This window comes from Raphanus sativus, chromosome 1, assembly GCF_000801105.2.
Source record: "Raphanus sativus cultivar WK10039 chromosome 1, ASM80110v3, whole genome shotgun sequence".
Taxonomy (NCBI): Eukaryota; Viridiplantae; Streptophyta; class Magnoliopsida; order Brassicales; family Brassicaceae; genus Raphanus; species Raphanus sativus.
Genome location: NC_079511.1, coordinates 3,559,686 through 3,576,055, shown reverse-complemented (window position 1 = coordinate 3,576,055; position 16,370 = coordinate 3,559,686). Strand labels below are relative to the sequence as shown.

Genomic DNA, 16,370 nt, shown 5'->3' with positions numbered 1-16,370 from the left:
TATTCTATGTAATAATAAATTTGTAGTTTGAGTTTATACTTTTCAAATGGAGACCCAGTCGTCCAGCATCTAGTATGAGTTTATACCTTACAACTCGTCTCCTTTTGACTCTAATCTTACATCCAGTTTTATCGTTGGTGGGTCCTAAGCCCAAGTACAAAATTTTTGACGTCTGGATCCAAGAATGAACCCACTTCAGGAGACAGTATGAGACTAGACGGGGTCTGTAACTAATAACAAAAAAATCTGAAAAAATTAAATCTCTGAAATAAAAAGGAATAATGTTTTGACCAAGAAAAGTATCAATCTAATTAAAAATTTAAAATGAATCAGAAACATAAAAATTAGATGTCTTGTGCAAAATAGCAGAGATATATTTCCTCTATATTTTTTTTTGTTTTTTTATGTATCCAACATTAATGGCTGCTAGATATTACCAAAAAAAAAATATAGTTTATTTGATCTAATAGTATCATTTTGTCATTCAAATTCAACTTGGCAAATTAGGAAAAGACAATTTATCACACTATTTTTTCCAGAAGAACTTGTTATTTTCATTTCAACCAATAAAACTTCACCACGTGTACAAATCGGCGTGGCAGAGCCCGTCCCATGTGATCGACGTGGCCACGTGACGTGGTAGTCTCCAACCGGCCCATCGACGTTGGAATCTCTAAAAGCAAATATTCGCACACATTTAATGTATAGCTACCCTAAGAAAACTTTATTAAAATCACCATAACACCCCTCGAGATCCATACAATTTATACTTTCGGCCCCCTAAGTAACGTTCGAATAACAAATACTCCACGAATACAAGGACTTAATTGCAATTGACAAAACAAGCAAGGACTTAACTGCAAATTATCTTTATGCAGATCGTGCTCTCGTCAGGCGTCACTTTCCTGGAAAGATACAAGCCATTAAAACCCCTATAAAGAATATAAATAAAACAAGCGTGCATAGAACAACAACAACAAGAAGAGAAGCATCTGGAGAGAGAGAGAGACAGAGAGACAGAGAGGAGGCGTACGATTTCAGCATCGAAGAAAACAGTACGGAGTTCTTTGTCTGCTCCGGTTCTGGTGAGTGTCTCTGATCTCTCGTAGTTTGTGTTCTTCTCCTCCTTTGGTATTTTCTACATTTTTGCTGCACATTATGTTCTGTTTTGTGTTTGTGTGTTCTGTCTTAGATAGTTTGCAAACTTCAAATCTGATCCTTTCACTAGTCTTGAATTGAAGCTTTGCAGTTATATTTGTGAACTGAATATCTATTTTTGTATTAGTGAGAAGATATAATGGGGAAAGGAGGTGAAGACTTGAGGGACAAGCATTCCGAAACGTTAAAGTCAGATCCTTTTCACGCTTGGGCCAAAGACGTTAGAGAATGCGAAGAGAAGTTCGGCGTTAGTTGCGAGAGAGGCTTAACCACCGAAGAGGTGTTGAAGCGTCATCATATCTACGGTTTGAACGAGCTCGAGAAGCCCGAGGGGACATCTATCTTTAAACTGATTCTGGAACAGTTCAACGACACGTTGGTTCGTATTCTTTTGGCGGCTGCTGTTATCTCCTTCGTGTTAGCCTTCGTCGATGGAGAGGAAGGTGGTGAGATGGGGATCACCGCGTTCGTCGAGCCGCTCGTGATTTTCTTGATCTTGATTGTTAACGCCGTCGTTGGGATCTGGCAAGAGACTAACGCCGAGAAGGCCCTGGAGGCTTTGAAAGAGATTCAGTCTCAGCAGGCGACTGTTGTGCGAGATGGGAATAGAGTGTCTAGCTTGCCTGCTAAGGAGCTTGTTCCTGGGGATATTGTGGAGCTCAGGGTTGGTGATAAGGTCCCCGCTGATATGCGTGTGGTGGCTTTGATCAGCTCGACATTGAGAGTCGAGCAGGGCTCCTTGACAGGAGAGAGTGAAGCTGTGAGCAAAACTACTAAGCCAGTGGAGGAGAATGCTGATATTCAAGGGAAGAAATGTATGGTGTTTGCAGGAACCACCGTTGTGAACGGGCACTGTGTTTGCTTGGTTACTGACACTGGGATGAGTACTGAGATTGGGAGGGTGCACTCACAGATTCAGGAAGCTGCACAGCACGAGGAAGACACTCCTCTGAAGAAGAAGCTTAACGAGTTCGGAGAAGCTCTGACTATGATCATTGGGTTAATTTGTGCGTTAGTGTGGCTCATCAATGTCAAGTACTTTCTCTCCTGGGAGTATGTTGATGGCTGGCCCAGAAACTTCAAGTTCTCCTTCGAGAAGTGCACTTACTACTTTGAGATCGCCGTGGCACTAGCCGTTGCAGCGATTCCCGAAGGTCTGCCGGCGGTTATCACCACGTGTTTGGCTCTTGGGACGAGGAAGATGGCTCAGAAGAACGCTCTGGTTAGGAAGTTGCCAAGTGTGGAGACTCTTGGATGCACAACGGTTATATGTTCTGATAAAACTGGAACTCTGACAACCAATCAGATGGCTGTTTCGAAGCTTGTTGCCATGGGTGCTAGAACTGGAACGCTTAGATCTTTCAGCGTCGAGGGGACCTCGTTTGATCCACGAGATGGTGAGATTGAGGATTGGCCAGCTGGTGGTAGAATGGACGCAAATCTTCAGATGATTGCGAAAATTGCCGCCGTTTGCAACGATGCTAATGTCGAGCAATCTGATAATCAGTTTGTTACTAGGGGCATGCCTACTGAGGCAGCTTTAAAGGTTAAAGCGGGTCTAGTACTCTAAATATAGACTTCTACTGTTCGTTGTCTTCAAATTGCACTAAAGTGTTTGTTTCTTTGAGCAGGTTTTGGTTGAGAAAATGGGATTCCCCGAAGGAACAACTAAAGCTTCGACTTTGGCTGATGGCGATGTGTTACGTATGTATTCTCTTAACTATATGTGTTACTTATGTTTTTTTTCCACAGTTTTATAGATGCAGTAAACTCATGTATTGTATACCTTTTTCATAACGTTATTGAAGGTTGTTGTCGGCTATGGTGTGAACTAGAGCAACGGATTGCCACTCTTGAGTTCGACCGGGACCGGAAATCAATGGGAGTTATGGTGGATTCCAGCTCAGGAAAGAAACTGCTACTTGTCAAGGTTTGTTCAAGGTTTTGATCCCCCATGTTATTTAGTTCAGCACCTAAGGGGTACCAATGTACCATATTATGAAAAATTTTGCAGGGTGCGGTGGAAAATGTATTGGAAAGGAGTACACGTATCCAGTTACTTGATGGTTCCACTCCAGAACTTGACCAGTACTCAAGAGATCTTATTTTACAAAGCCTGCATGATATGTCCACCAGTGCGTTAAGGTGTCTCGGATTTGCGTACTCGGATGTTCCATCAGACTTTGCTACTTATGATGGAAGCGAAGACCATCCTGCTCACCAGCAACTTCTCAACCCGTCTAACTATTCTTCTATTGAGTCCAATCTAACATTTGTTGGATTTGTTGGCTTAAGGGTGAGTTGCAGTTGCAGGTCACCATTATATATTTTTCTGGTGATTATTCATTCTAACTTTTCATTGTTTGAAGGATCCTCCGAGGAAAGAGGTGCGTCAAGCCATTGCAGACTGCAGAACAGCAGGCATCCGAGTCATGGTCATTACCGGAGACAACAAGAGCACAGCTGAAGCAATCTGCCGTGAGATCGGAGTATTTGAAGCAGACGAAGACATCTCTTCAAGAAGCTTGACTGGTAAAGAATTTATGGATGTTGGAGACCAGAAGAATCATCTGAGACAGACTGGAGGGCTCTTGTTCTCGAGAGCTGAACCAAAGCACAAGCAAGAGATCGTTAGGTTACTCAAAGAAGATGGAGAAGTGGTTGCCATGACTGGAGATGGAGTCAATGATGCTCCTGCACTGAAGCTGGCTGATATTGGTGTGGCTATGGGAATCTCCGGCACAGAGGTAGCAAAGGAGGCTTCCGACATGGTGTTAGCAGATGATAATTTCAGCACTATCGTTGCAGCTGTTGGTGAAGGGAGGTCCATCTATAACAACATGAAGGCTTTCATCAGGTGAGTCTTCTATTGTTACAATTGTATATGTCTTCGTTATAACATATATTAATCTGACTGTGATGAATAAAAAAGGTACATGATATCATCCAACATCGGCGAGGTAGCATCGATATTCTTGACAGCTGCTCTTGGAATCCCAGAAGGAATGATCCCAGTTCAGCTTCTGTGGGTGAATCTAGTAACAGACGGTCCTCCAGCTACGGCTTTGGGATTCAACCCTCCTGACAAGGACATCATGAAGAAGCCTCCTCGCAGAAGCGATGACTCACTCATCACTCCCTGGATCCTCTTCCGATACATGGTAATGCCAAAAAAAAAAAAAGATTAGTTTGCTCATCTTCTAGCGCCTTTTTTTAAAAAACTCTCACTTACTTGCCTATAGGTGATTGGTATGTACGTGGGAGTAGCAACGGTGGGAGTATTCATAATATGGTACACACACAGCAGCTTCATGGGGATAGACTTGAGCCAAGACGGTCACAGCCTAGTAAGCTACTCACAGCTAGCTAACTGGGGACAATGCTCTTCGTGGGAAGGCTTCAAAGCCTCTCCTTTCACAGCTGGCTCTCAGACATTCTCCTTCGAGTCAAACCCCTGCGAGTATTTCCATCAGGGGAAGATCAAAGCGTCCACACTCTCCCTCTCGGTGCTGGTGGCCATTGAAATGTTCAACTCCTTGAACGCGCTCTCGGAAGACGGCAGCCTCGTGACGATGCCGCCTTGGGTGAACCCGTGGCTGCTCTTGGCGATGGCGGTGTCGTTTGGTCTACACTTTGTGATACTTTACGTGCCGTTCTTGGCTCAGGTGTTTGGGATAGTGCCGTTGAATTTGAACGAGTGGCTGCTGGTGTTGGCTGTGTCGCTTCCGGTGATTTTGATAGATGAAGTTCTCAAGTTTGTGGGAAGGTTGACGAGTGGGTACCGTTACTCAACTCGCACTGCTAAGCAAAAGACGGAGTAAAGAAGGAAAGAATGATTTATTATTATTAGACTTAGTTTTTAGCTGAAAAAAAAAATCACGTTGTTAATTATCTCAGCAGTCGTTTGTTACTTCATTTGATAAAACATGATTCTTATTTATTTGTTTCATGAACATGTGTTTTTCCAACACACAGCTCTAAATTGAAAGATATATGTTTCAGCATCATCAAGGATTATAATGCTGGACGGGTGATTTGATTTGGGTTAAACTCTGATCATAGATCATAGCAACGCTTGTTTTATATACTTTCACAACAACTTCCCCTTTGAGCAGAGTATTGAAATAAACTCAGATAAAGAGGACTTTTTGCAATGCTTCAAGTTCAAGCCTTTATTGGACAAGGACAATTGAACAAACAAGAAAATATGTTCCATTTCCCATGGATAATAAGTGATTAACAGCAGTTAGAGAGCATTGTGTTACCGTCTTAAGGTGAACTTGAAATTAAGTAACATTTTGAAGGAGTAGAGAGCAAGCATTACAGAGAAATCATATTAATTCAATCCAACTTCCATTTAAGATTTTTCTCAGCTACAATAAGACCACATTGATTTAAGGACGAGAGACAGAACAACAACAAAAACAAACTCCTAGATTTACTTTTACTAATCAAGTTCACAACGCCAGCGAAATTAACCAAACTTTCGAAACCCTAATCCCCAACTCCGTGGATTCGATTTAACCGCCGAAACCGTAGAGAGTGCGTCCCTGCCTCTTCAAAGCATAGACAACATCCATGGCTGTGACGGTCTTCCTCCTGGCGTGCTCGGTGTAGGTGACGGCGTCGCGGATGACATTCTCGAGGAAGATCTTGAGGACTCCTCTGGTCTCTTCGTAGATGAGACCGCTAATACGCTTGACTCCACCTCGACGAGCAAGACGACGGATGGCAGGCTTGGTGATACCTTGGATGTTGTCTCTCAGCACCTTCCTGTGCCTCTTGGCTCCTCCCTTTCCCAATCCCTTTCCTCCCTTTCCTCTTCCTGACATCTCTTCACAACTTTCGATACCTTTAGAATAAGAGCTATGCGACGGAGAGGATTGCAAATGAGATTGGAAATGTTACATTACGATGTCTGTTTATATAATCAGAGACGATCCGCGTGAGTTTCATCGCGGCCGTCGATTACTTAATCTGACGGCTGCCACATCGTTTACAGTAAAGACGGATCGATGACGTGGATTTTTGCAATTAGAGAAATAACGAAAACTAGCCAACCTTATTGGGCCTAAGATAAGCTCATGAATTACCCAAAGTTTGTACTGGGCCTCAAGTATCCATCTCCGTAAACCTGTACCCCCTTGAGAAAGGGTTTTGAATTGATTGATCTTCCTTTTCTCCTGTGGCCGTGATCGTCGCCGTCCCCGTTTTCTGTCTCCGGTGAGTTCTTATCTCTTCTGATCTGAGCTGTGGCTTGCTGTGATTGACGTTTCCTCATTTTATCAGCATTTTTTTTAATGTTATATCCAATCTGATGTACGCATCTTGTTTACTGATTATTGTTGATGATGATCTTTGGTAGGTCAGATTATATTGTCACCATGTTTCTAACGAGATTTATTGGGAGGAGGTTCTTGGCGGTAGCTGCATCCGCTAGATCCGAGTCCACTACAGCAGCAGCTGCTGCTTCCTCGACTGTTAAGATTGCCAAAAACCCTCTGGAAGAGTTCTTTGAGTTCGATAGAAGCCAGGACGAAGACAAGCCTGTTGTCTACGGTGCGTTTCTATGTCATTTCGTAGTGCATTGTTGTCTATGGTGCTATGAAATTAAGCAAATGCGATATGTTTTGTAGCTGAATAATATTATAAGCGTGGATTGTTTATGTTAGATTAAGGATTGTTTTGTTTTTGGGGTGTGTTAGGTCGAGGTTGGAAAGCTTCGGAACTGCGGCTCAAGTCATGGGATGATCTTCAGAAGCTGTGGTACGTTCTCCTCAAAGAGAAAAACATGTTGATGACTCAGCGTCAGATGCTTCAAGCTCAGAACATGATGTTCCCTAACCCTGAGCGCATTCCAAAGGTAAACAGTTCAGTTGAGTTGTTAACATTATTGATTAATGTTTTCGAAATGAAATATGAATATTTCTTAAAAGCAAACGGTTTTGAGTATTTCTCTCTTGTTGATCAACTTTATATGCATGTGAGTATAGGTGAGGAGATCAATGTGCCGGATAAAACATGTGCTGACAGAGAGAGCGATTGAAGAACCTGATCCCAGAAGATCAGCTGAGATGAAGAGAATGGTCAATACTATGTGATCATCTCCTTGTGCTTCTTTTCCCAACCAACCGGTTAGAGTCAGTGTTTGGGACTCTGCTGTGTCTGGTAGTAAAAAATTGTTTGTTCGGGTAGCTCTATGCACGTACGTTTCTTGTAAAACCATGGTTGATGTTTATTTCAGGACACAATGTTGGTCAGTTGATTCAGAGTTTTTTGTCTTGGAATATAATTCAGAGAGCAAATAAAATGCTACTTTCATCTACTGTTACATCTTTCTACCTTAGAAACAGTATAAAAGAATGCTCGGCCTCCAACTCAAAACAGTATAAAAATGTGAGCTGGGCCCGTAATAAACCTATAACTTAACTTTAATTTTGTATTGGGCCCTTCAATGAAAGCCTGTTGCAGTCTTCATAAACCCTTGTCCGGCAAAACAGTGTTTGTAATTGATTTTCCTTCTCTGCGTGGCCGTGTCTTGTCTACCGTCGCCCTTCTGCAGCCGTGACCGTCTCCCATCAAGCTCTCTATTTTTCCCTGTGAGTTCCTACTTCTTCGTTTCTCTTCATAGTTTGCAGGAAAACGCAAGGATTGAAGAACCAGCTTCAGTTTATTTTTTATTACATACTCTTGTGTTGTCGGATGCTCGTTGTTTCTTTGCAAAATCTCTGTTTAATTACTTTCGTACTCACCAATTGATTTAATATTCTGAACTCTAGGTTATCTTTTCTTTATTCGCAGTGTTGTCATCTTCTGGCTGTTTCTGAACAAGTATGATGGAGGAGATTAAAAAACCGGGACTTGTCGAAACAATAAAGAGGTTAGTTATATGCTTTATTCCATGATGAAGGAATATCACAAAGACGGTTCTTTGTTCTAGCGAGAAGAAAATAGGATGAATAACCAATGCAAATCAATCACCATAGTACTCATACAGAACCAAAAATAAAACGTTATTGTGTGTTTAGATATGATATGCTTCCCGTTTTTGACTGGTCTCTGTTTTGTTATTTTGATTGGTCTCTCAGAGAAGCTCCACAGCTAGCATCCGTGTTGAGAGAAATGAAGGAAGGTCTAGATGTGGTTAGGAGCAAAGTTGAAGCTCTCACCGCAAAGGTACCAATTCTTTTATCGCAGCATCTTATAACTTTATTAGCTTCTCCTCTGTTAGCATAGTTTTTTTTTTTTCTGTTTCGTCTGTGAGGAGCAGTTTCACTTTGGTATAAGTAGAATTGATGGCTTTAGTTTTCTCCTTTTCTCCTTTAGAGACATAATGCTGTTCAGGCTGATTCATGTTCAGCGATATCCTGATTTTCTTGTTTTTTTTTTATATTGCAAATGATATAGGTAAAAGCAGACAGTTATCCGACAGCGGATGGGATGAGTTATCTGGAGGCAAAGCATCTGTTACTTTTAAGTTATTGCCAGTGCCTCGTATATTATCTGCTAAGGAAGGCCAAAGGATTCTCTATCCATGGCCATCCTGTTGTAAAGAGTCTTGTAGAGATACGAATGTTTCTTGAAAAGGTTTTCCCTTCTCCTCTTTTTTTTTTTCACTTTCGACCATGGAGTTAAAATCATTTATCTCATTTTTTTCTTCTTTTGAATTAGATTCGTCCCATAGACAAGAAGCTTCAGTACCAAATTCAGAAGCTCACCACAGCCGGTGTTGGTTCAGTGGCTGAACAAGCCCTCTCTGAGGGAAAGGAAGCCCAACAATCTGAAGATGTTTCTAACTATAAGCCCAAGCCAGACTTGCTTGCTGACAAAATGGTGGATGAATCAATGGAGGATGGAGTTTATCGGCCTCCTAAAATCGCTCCTATGTCTATGGACGACAAGACGTCGAAACAGGAGAGAGATGCTGCCAGAAAAGAGAAGCACTTTTTAAGACAAGCCACTGAAAACACGTACATGAAAGATGTGTTGGACGAGCTCGAGGACCGGCCTGAAGAGGTAAGGCTCGAAGAAGATTACTTTTTAATTGATAATGCTTAGCTATTTAATTTTATGTTTTAACTTAATGAGTGTGTGAATAATAATAAAACAGGTGAGAGACTATTATGGTCCTGAGAGCAAGGAACAGAGGAAGTTCATGGCACGTTACGAGAGGCAACAAGAGGTAGAGGAAGAACTCTTTGTCCGAGCACCTCGCACTAAGGAGGATAAGAAGAGAGAGAAGCGCTTGAAGTCACGCAGTGGGTACGTTTCTGCTTTTGGTTTTTTAAACTGAAGTGTGATGTTTTTGATTAATCTTTGTGAGATGCACGCAGGTTGCAAGGACTTACCGAGAGTTTTGACGACGAGTTCAAGTTCTTGGATGAAGATGGTGAAAAACCATCCTCAAGCTTTAGTAGTAGAGGCAAATCCAAGAGAAGAAAGGTAAGTCATTCTCTTTTTTTTAAAAATTAGTGGATTATTATTACTTGTCAGTCTCTAACAATGTCTTTGTTCAATTATTTTACCGCAGACGAGGCATTGATATGGATGGATACATCACTCTGTTGCTGCTACACTGTCGTTTTGCTTTGTGATTGTATTAGAGATTTTTTTGTTTAATGTGGAGAACGAACACAACACGGTCAAGCACTTGCAGTAATTTTCGGAAAGACTTTTTCTATATCGCTATATTTAGCTTCGTTTTCATTTAAGTAAGTGATGTAACAAAAAAAATCTGATTTGAGTTTAAAAAAAAAAAGCAAATCAGCAATGGGAAACAGCTCAAGCTCTAATACTAATCTAAGCAACCCTAAAAACAGACTTCTAGAAGAACATCATCTCCACGACAAGCTCAACAAGCCACACAACACCACTTCCCGTGTCTCTTTCCTCCGATCTCCTCTGCCATGGCTTTTCATGTTCCTCTTCTTCCTCCCTTTGATTCTCATCTCCACCACAGGAGGAGGCGGACGCAAGACTTGCAGCCCCACCTATCCTCACCTAACCATCAAAGACCAAACAAACTCTTCCTCTGTTGTCCTCAAAGACCCTGAGGAACAACAAGAAGAAGACGACGATGTCCCTCCACGTGTACCTTCTCTTTACCACCCTCGCCGCCCAAGGATGTTCAACACGACGCTTGATCACGTCGTGTTCGGCATCGCCGCGTCTTCGGTTCTGTGGGAGACGAGGAAAGAGTACATCAAGTCGTGGTGGAGACCAGGTAAGACACGTGGCGTTGTCTGGATCGACAAGAAAGTCCGTACTTACCGTAACGAACCACTTCCTCAGATCAGAATCTCTCAGGACACCTCACGTTTCCGGTTCTTGCTCACTCTACATTATATACAACCTAACCTAACGTGTATGACAAGAAAACCTAATTTCATTTTTTTTTTGTTTCTTACTTTAGGTACACGCATCCGGTGGGAGACAGATCAGCGGTGAGGATATCGAGGGTGGTTACGGAGACGCTGCGACTAGGGCTTAAAGGAGTACGGTGGTTTGTGATGGGTGACGACGATACGGTGTTTGTGGTGGACAATGTGGTTAATGTCCTCTCAAAGTACGACCACACTCAGTTCTACTACGTTGGTAGCTCATCGGAGGCTCACGTTCAGAACATCTTCTTCTCGTACTCTATGGCATTTGGTGGCGGTGGTTTTGCTATTAGCTACGCTTTAGCTGTTGAGCTCTCGAAAATGCAGGACCGTTGCATCCAACGGTACCCTGGTCTTTACGGCAGTGATGATCGCATCCAAGCTTGTATGACTGAGCTCGGTGTACCACTAACCAAAGAGCCTGGCTTCCACCAGGTAAAGATTATATTTATTGTCTTCTCTCTTTTAGTTAAAGAGTGTTCTGTCCGAATGTTAGTATAAACTGTGCAGTATTTTTATGTGCAATTGGAATGATCGAATAAAAAAATTAAAATTCCAAAACTATAGTTAGAGAAAAGTAAATAAATAGAAAAATAGGATCTAAAACTGTATATTTTCGATATATATTTATAAATCTAAGGCTTATAATCTCAAAATAAATGTTACACATATATAAATGAAGATACCAATTTTAAAATTACATAGTTTCAAAAAAAAAAAATTAAAATTACATTACTAATTCATTAAATGTACCGTTAATATATTTTTTTTGAACAAAACTTAAAAATAATTTGAGACTACACTTTTGGTATGGCTTCCTGTCTGAATGTTTTTTTTTCCTGTCTGAATGTTCCGTTAATGAATGTATGCAGTATGATGTTTATGGTGACCTGTTGGGGCTATTAGGAGCCCATCCAGTAGCTCCTTTGGTGACACTTCACCACATCGACGTAGTGCAACCTATATTCCCTAAGATGAAACGCTCACGTGCCCTCCGACACCTCATGTCATCGGCAGAACTCGACTCAGCCAGCATATTCCAGCAGTCAATCTGCTACGACCAGAGCCGGTTCTGGTCCATCTCTGTGTCATGGGGCTTCTCCGTCCAGATAATCCGAGGCATCATCTCCCCTCGCGAGCTTGAGATGCCTTCGAGAACGTTCCTAAACTGGTTCAGAAGGGCTGACTACATTGGCTACGCGTTCAACACGAGACCCGTGTCGAGGCATCCGTGCCAGAGACCGTTTGTGTTTTACGTGAACTCGGCTAAGTACGACGAAGGACGTCGCCAAGTGATTGGATACTATAACTTGGACAAGACGAGACGGTTTCCTGGATGCAGATGGAGGCTGGATTCGCCTGGAAAGATCGATTCCGTCGTCGTTTTGAAGCGGCCTGATCCACTCCGATGGCACAAGGTAGGTCCACAACTTCATTTCCACATCAATATATTTTATACATCAATTTACCGGTTTGGTTTAGGCTTAGTTCATTGACCGAAAACTGGATTGGTGTTAGATTATAAACCGGTTTGGCTATATATCATTTTAAGGGCATCTTTAATTCAACTCTATTTTTTACTATAAAATGGAATAAAAGTGAATATGGAGCAACACATGCTTCAACCCAACTCTATATCTCATTCCATTTTGAAGTTTACTTCATAAATGAGGTGATCTATTTTTTGTTTGTTCATGATTCTTGAGTAAAAAAATGAATAGGATTGAAGCAATTTTACTTCATATTCACTTTTAATTTATTTTGAAGGAAAAAATAGAGTTTTACATTGGAGATACTCTAAGTTATACCGGTTTTGTCTATGCTACTCCAAACCGGATATTGATTATAGTTTCTAACAACAGCTAGTAGTATCGGCTTGGTTCCACAACCACATATCAATTTCTGTTATACCGGTTTCGTTTAGGCTACTCCAAACCGGATATTGATTATAGTTTCTAACAATAGCTAGTAAAACCGGCTTGGTTTTAGACTATAAACCGGTTTGGCTAACGTGTTTAATTGAGATCATAAAATCATGTGTTGCAGTCACCTAGGAGAGATTGTTGCAGAGTATTGCCGAGTCGGAGAAACACAACGATGTATATTTGGGTCGGAAACTGCGCAGACGGAGAGATCAGTGAGCTCGAACATCCTAAGCAGTAACACTCCGCATTGACAACATTATGTATTTCTTCAAAATGATGTTGCAGGTTTCTTGAAAACATTTTGTATTTGTTCTTCACAACTTTCATCTTTAAGAGTACCGATTTCACTGTTTTCTTTTAATAGCATATACTTTGGATTGTTCAAGTATATTTACAACGTTTGCCACTTTATCATGATGGTTTAATCTGAAAATACATGTGTAAATGTATATGTCCCGAAACAAAATGTTTTTTGTTCTACAGAAAAAAGAAGCATAAGCTACATACATACAACAGAAGCCGAGTCAAAGATGTATACATCCACGAATGAGATGTAAAAAATGTGACTTGATTTTGTTTTTATATATAATATTTATATCATCCACCCACTATATTGGTGAATCCAAAAAAACAAAACTAGACATGATTTTTTTTCTTTTTTTTTTTCCTTTTACCAGTCTCTTCCCTATGAAGACCCATCAGATTCGGTTTCTTTGGCAAGATCCGGTCTTTTCTCTTCATCATCTCTGCGAAAAGAACCGTTCCTCCTCCTGCTGCTGCTAGGACTATTCGGATCATATTTAGAAGAAGCTAAGAAGTTGAGAGCCAAAACCACGTCTGATACAACAGGTCTCATGCTCGGCTGCTCTTGTACGCACATCGCTGAGATCGCAAGCGCTTGGTACAATCCTCTCACAGGGTACTGTCCTTGAAGCAACGGATCAACCATCTTCGAAAAGTTCCTCCTGTCTTTAAACAACGGTCTTGCCTGTAACGAAGAATCAAAATGAGTGTTGAGTGTTGTCTAAGCAAAAAAAGATCACTGAGAGACAGACAGAACATACCCATCCGACCAGGTTCTGATCTTTACGCGCTTTTGTATTATCAATAGCCTTCCTTCCAGTGATGAGCTCTAGAAGGACCACTCCAAAGCTGTATATATCGGATTTAAACGTGAGCTGGCCCGTCATAGCGTAGTCAGGAGCACAGTATCCGTACGTTCCCATAACTCTCGTCGAGACATGAGTTTTATCCCCGCTCGGTCCGACTTTAGCCAACCCGAAGTCCGATAGTTTCGGTTGATAGTCTTCCCCGAGCAAGATATTCGAACATTTGAGATCACGGTAGATCACGGGAGGTTTCATTCTATCGTGCAGATACTCTAGACCTCTCGCTGCGCCCGCTGCTATTTTCATCCGTGTGTTCCAATCTAGTGGTTTTTTACCGGAAGGAAGATCTGCAAAAACAGTAAAAAGATAAAAAAAAACAATATAGAAAAATTCAAATAAGTAACAAATCCATATAGAAAGAAAGTAACATAACATTACCGTGTAGATGGTCTTCGAGAGATCCTAGCGGCATGTACTCGTAGACCAACAGTCTCTGATCACCCTCAGCGCAAAACCCAATAAGCTTGACGAGATTGGGATGGTCAGCGAGACTTAGCGTCAGCACCTCAACCACAAACTCCCTGATTCCTTGAGCCCCGTTACGGTCAAGTTGCTTGATTGCAACACTAAGTACCTGATCAGGTTTCTCTAAAGTTCCCTTGAAAACTTTACCAAAACCTCCTTCACCGAGAAAACAATCGGATCTGAAGTTCCCAGTGGCAGATGCAAGCTCTTTGAATGTAAAAGTCTGTGCTTTCTTCCCTGTGGTGGTGGCGGCGGCTTGGTCGTTTAAATTCAAACCCTTGACGTCAAGAGCTAACTGATCCTCCTTCTCCTTAACAACAACAACTCCTTCGTTGTTTACATCTCGATATGGACTGACTTTTGTCGAATCTACTACAACACACATGTAAAAGAATCCATTAATCAGTTAATTATCATGTTAATTAACCATAAATAAATACGGCAAGAGTATAAATCAACTGAAGATTCTATTACAAATAGGCAACAACAATAAAAAGTGACATGTGTCTCATTTAGGACAAGACAAAACCTAACTTGAAATGAAAATCTCACTTATACGGCAAAACAGTACACATGCATCAAAATTCTCCTAGAGAATCAAACCAATGTAACAGATACAGAGAAACAGAGCAAAAAAAGAGATAACTTTTCAGCAACGATTTAACGGTAGAAATCACTATGTACCTGCTGAACAGGGTTGAGTCTGATCGTCTCTCTTATCGCTTGTTGTTCCACCGATGGTCTTCCTGTTTTTCACAGTATCGTTGTATTTTTTATCTACGTTTGTTGTCTCCGATCGTTTGCTCGATCTCTTACCGCATCCGAAACAACCCATCAAGAGCAATTATCTTGGTTGTTTTGTTTGATATTTACTCTTATACACTACCTTCTTCCCTCGTCGGAGAATCAGAAACACAGACCAACAAAAGAAAAGACTCAAAAACAGAGAAGAATGAAGAATTGCGAAAAGGAAGGGGAGAGAGAGAGGGAGGAAGAAAAGAGGGAGCTTTAGTGACAAACAGAGAAAGCTTAATTCTTTTGTCTTTTTGATATATTTATTAATAAGATAAAACGTGAATTATCGTCTACGACAAGGTCCATTGTACATAAAACGCTGCTCTAATCAGAAAACGCCACGCGTGTTGTGAGGAGCCACGTAAGAAACATAAACATTTGAGCTTTGGTCAACTTTGAGTTTGTCATCTTATTACGACCGGCTGGTCGAAACAGGCACCGTCGATCTGACGTGGCGACTGGTTAATGGAGCTATGGATTTGGGGTGATTGGTTTTATGTCACTTCTTTTGATTTAATGTTTTTGATTGATAGTACTACTGGGACCAACTCGTGTGATACTAGTCATTCTATAGTGCTTTCAATCTAATATATCCACAGTTTCGCAGTTTTCCTTTTGGGTAAAATTCAAAACTAGTGGTTCTAAATAAACTTTATAAAGATGATATCGAATCCGAGTGAATTAAACTAACTTTTTATAAGTTTGTCTGTTCGTTTATTTATGGATGATAAAAACATTTTTGTAATAGCTGTCACCTATCGGCTATCGTCTTACGAGTGACGTTCGTGTATAAGCGACGGACAATCACTCACCGTTTGATTTATTTTTTAAGAAGGATTAGAAATATAATCACGTCATGGTGGGTCCCACGTTTTAAATCCACGCGCTTTGTTGTCCTAACTCTTTTTTTTTGTTTCCTTTGGTTGGTTCAAGTCTCACCGGAAGGACTTTTTTTATTTAATGGGACACAGGTAAGCATCCATGCATGCAGAGGCCTTTTTGTTTTAAATGGTTCCAACAGTTTGATTAACTAAGACGCGTTTCAGATGCTTGGCTCTCTTATGAGGAACCATTTAATGCCAAATTCAAAGGTAAATGCGACACGTGTATATGATATTAATGTTCCCTTTAGAGCAGTTTAGTGTAATCTCAATTAATTAGGCTACAACGATAACAACTCCCTCGGTAAAATATTGAAAATTCTGATGACCTTTGAGGCCTTCAAGACATTAATGAGACAGATAAAATCTTGCTGGCAAACATTTCGTTGAAAATTTTACCTTTTTCTATAATATTTTTTTTTGTCAAAACATAAAAACAAACACTTTCTACGTTAGAGCTCTCTACACTTTCACCTATATCCAACGAACGAACGTAAAGCATACATTCTCATATTCTGCTACTCCACACAAACTATTGTTTATACGGAACCCGTGATCAAATTTCTTGATATTTTAAGTAATCAGGACGTTTGCTTT

General features: G+C 40.9%; 6 protein-coding genes across 8 annotated transcripts; 4 read left to right on the top strand and 2 right to left on the bottom strand.

Moving 5' to 3' along the window:
* Window positions 1-949: 949 nt before the first annotated feature.
* On the top strand, window positions 950-5,128 carry LOC108810754 (calcium-transporting ATPase 4, endoplasmic reticulum-type). Its single transcript, XM_018582847.2, has 8 exons — window positions 950-1,085; window positions 1,286-2,704; window positions 2,790-2,862; window positions 2,967-3,088; window positions 3,173-3,454; window positions 3,528-4,015; window positions 4,091-4,319; window positions 4,401-5,128. The coding sequence occupies exons 2-8, from the start codon at window positions 1,298-1,300 to the stop codon at window positions 4,977-4,979; spliced, it is 3,180 nt and encodes a 1,059-aa protein (XP_018438349.1). The 5' UTR covers window positions 950-1,085; window positions 1,286-1,297; the 3' UTR covers window positions 4,980-5,128.
* A 361-nt stretch (window positions 5,129-5,489) lies between these two features.
* Window positions 5,490-6,060, bottom strand: LOC108837426 (histone H4). Its single transcript, XM_018610500.2, has one exon. The coding sequence runs from the start codon at window positions 5,988-5,990 to the stop codon at window positions 5,679-5,681; it is 312 nt and encodes a 103-aa protein (XP_018466002.1). The 5' UTR covers window positions 5,991-6,060; the 3' UTR covers window positions 5,490-5,678.
* Window positions 6,061-6,256: 196 nt separating this feature from the next.
* LOC130509445 (uncharacterized) lies at window positions 6,257-7,483 on the top strand. 2 transcript variants are annotated; one of them, XM_057005424.1, is made up of 4 exons: window positions 6,257-6,381; window positions 6,524-6,717; window positions 6,864-7,021; window positions 7,152-7,483. In XM_057005424.1, exons 2-4 carry the CDS (start codon window positions 6,543-6,545, stop codon window positions 7,257-7,259), a joined length of 441 nt encoding a protein of 146 aa, XP_056861404.1. In that variant the 5' UTR covers window positions 6,257-6,381; window positions 6,524-6,542; the 3' UTR covers window positions 7,260-7,483. The 2 variants fall into 2 exon arrangements, with proteins under 2 accessions (XP_056861404.1, XP_056861408.1); XM_057005428.1 differs by having other exon boundaries at window positions 6,269-6,381; window positions 6,529-6,717.
* A 135-nt stretch (window positions 7,484-7,618) lies between these two features.
* Window positions 7,619-9,846, top strand: LOC130509444 (uncharacterized). Its single transcript, XM_057005420.1, has 8 exons — window positions 7,619-7,757; window positions 7,960-8,038; window positions 8,247-8,334; window positions 8,566-8,745; window positions 8,830-9,174; window positions 9,269-9,420; window positions 9,492-9,600; window positions 9,689-9,846. Exons 2-8 carry the CDS (start codon window positions 7,992-7,994, stop codon window positions 9,698-9,700), a joined length of 933 nt encoding a protein of 310 aa, XP_056861400.1. The 5' UTR covers window positions 7,619-7,757; window positions 7,960-7,991; the 3' UTR covers window positions 9,701-9,846.
* Window positions 9,847-9,927: 81 nt separating this feature from the next.
* On the top strand, window positions 9,928-12,763 carry LOC108808097 (uncharacterized). The gene is made up of 4 exons (XM_057005410.1): window positions 9,928-10,481; window positions 10,571-10,973; window positions 11,411-11,956; window positions 12,585-12,763. The coding sequence occupies exons 1-4, from the start codon at window positions 9,928-9,930 to the stop codon at window positions 12,699-12,701; spliced, it is 1,620 nt and encodes a 539-aa protein (XP_056861390.1). The 3' UTR covers window positions 12,702-12,763.
* A 114-nt stretch (window positions 12,764-12,877) lies between these two features.
* LOC108808115 (probable serine/threonine-protein kinase PBL5) lies at window positions 12,878-15,134 on the bottom strand. 2 transcript variants are annotated; one of them, XM_018580310.2, is made up of 4 exons: window positions 14,782-15,134; window positions 14,011-14,469; window positions 13,528-13,919; window positions 12,878-13,451 (listed from the first exon to the last, which is right to left on the bottom strand). In XM_018580310.2, exons 1-4 carry the CDS (start codon window positions 14,930-14,932, stop codon window positions 13,149-13,151), a joined length of 1,305 nt encoding a protein of 434 aa, XP_018435812.1. In that variant the 5' UTR covers window positions 14,933-15,134; the 3' UTR covers window positions 12,878-13,148. The 2 variants fall into 2 exon arrangements, with proteins under 2 accessions (XP_018435812.1, XP_018435817.1); XM_018580315.2 differs by having other exon boundaries at window positions 14,011-14,466.
* Between the last annotated feature and the right edge of the window lie 1,236 nt (window positions 15,135-16,370).

Excerpts from the sequence above, each read along its gene's own strand:
- LOC108837426 (XM_018610500.2), bottom strand. The coding sequence starts at position 5,990 with ATGTCAGGAAGAGGAAAGGGAGGAAAGGGATTGGGAAAGGGAGGAGCC.
- LOC108808097 (XM_057005410.1), top strand. The coding sequence starts at position 9,928 with ATGGGAAACAGCTCAAGCTCTAATACTAATCTAAGCAACCCTAAAAAC. Across the intron at positions 10,482-10,570 it reads CAGGACACCTCACGTTTCCG|GTACACGCATCCGGTGGGAG; the intron begins GTTCTTGCTCAC and ends TTCTTACTTTAG. Across the intron at positions 10,974-11,410 it reads AAGAGCCTGGCTTCCACCAG|TATGATGTTTATGGTGACCT; the intron begins GTAAAGATTATA and ends GAATGTATGCAG.
- LOC130509445 (XM_057005424.1), top strand. The coding sequence starts at position 6,543 with ATGTTTCTAACGAGATTTATTGGGAGGAGGTTCTTGGCGGTAGCTGCA. Across the intron at positions 6,718-6,863 it reads AGACAAGCCTGTTGTCTACG|GTCGAGGTTGGAAAGCTTCG; the intron begins GTGCGTTTCTAT and ends GGGGTGTGTTAG. Across the intron at positions 7,022-7,151 it reads ACCCTGAGCGCATTCCAAAG|GTGAGGAGATCAATGTGCCG; the intron begins GTAAACAGTTCA and ends ATGTGAGTATAG.
- LOC108808115 (XM_018580310.2), bottom strand. The coding sequence starts at position 14,932 with ATGGGTTGTTTCGGATGCGGTAAGAGATCGAGCAAACGATCGGAGACA. Across the intron at positions 13,920-14,010 it reads TCTCGAAGACCATCTACACG|ATCTTCCTTCCGGTAAAAAA; the intron begins GTAATGTTATGT and ends CTGTTTTTGCAG. Across the intron at positions 13,452-13,527 it reads ATCAGAACCTGGTCGGATGG|GCAAGACCGTTGTTTAAAGA; the intron begins GTATGTTCTGTC and ends TCTTCGTTACAG.
- LOC130509444 (XM_057005420.1), top strand. The coding sequence starts at position 7,992 with ATGATGGAGGAGATTAAAAAACCGGGACTTGTCGAAACAATAAAGAG. Across the intron at positions 9,175-9,268 it reads TCGAGGACCGGCCTGAAGAG|GTGAGAGACTATTATGGTCC; the intron begins GTAAGGCTCGAA and ends ATAATAAAACAG. Across the intron at positions 9,421-9,491 it reads CGCTTGAAGTCACGCAGTGG|GTTGCAAGGACTTACCGAGA; the intron begins GTACGTTTCTGC and ends AGATGCACGCAG.
- LOC108810754 (XM_018582847.2), top strand. The coding sequence starts at position 1,298 with ATGGGGAAAGGAGGTGAAGACTTGAGGGACAAGCATTCCGAAACGTTA. Across the intron at positions 2,863-2,966 it reads GGCTGATGGCGATGTGTTAC|GTTGTTGTCGGCTATGGTGT; the intron begins GTATGTATTCTC and ends ACGTTATTGAAG. Across the intron at positions 4,320-4,400 it reads GGATCCTCTTCCGATACATG|GTGATTGGTATGTACGTGGG; the intron begins GTAATGCCAAAA and ends ACTTGCCTATAG.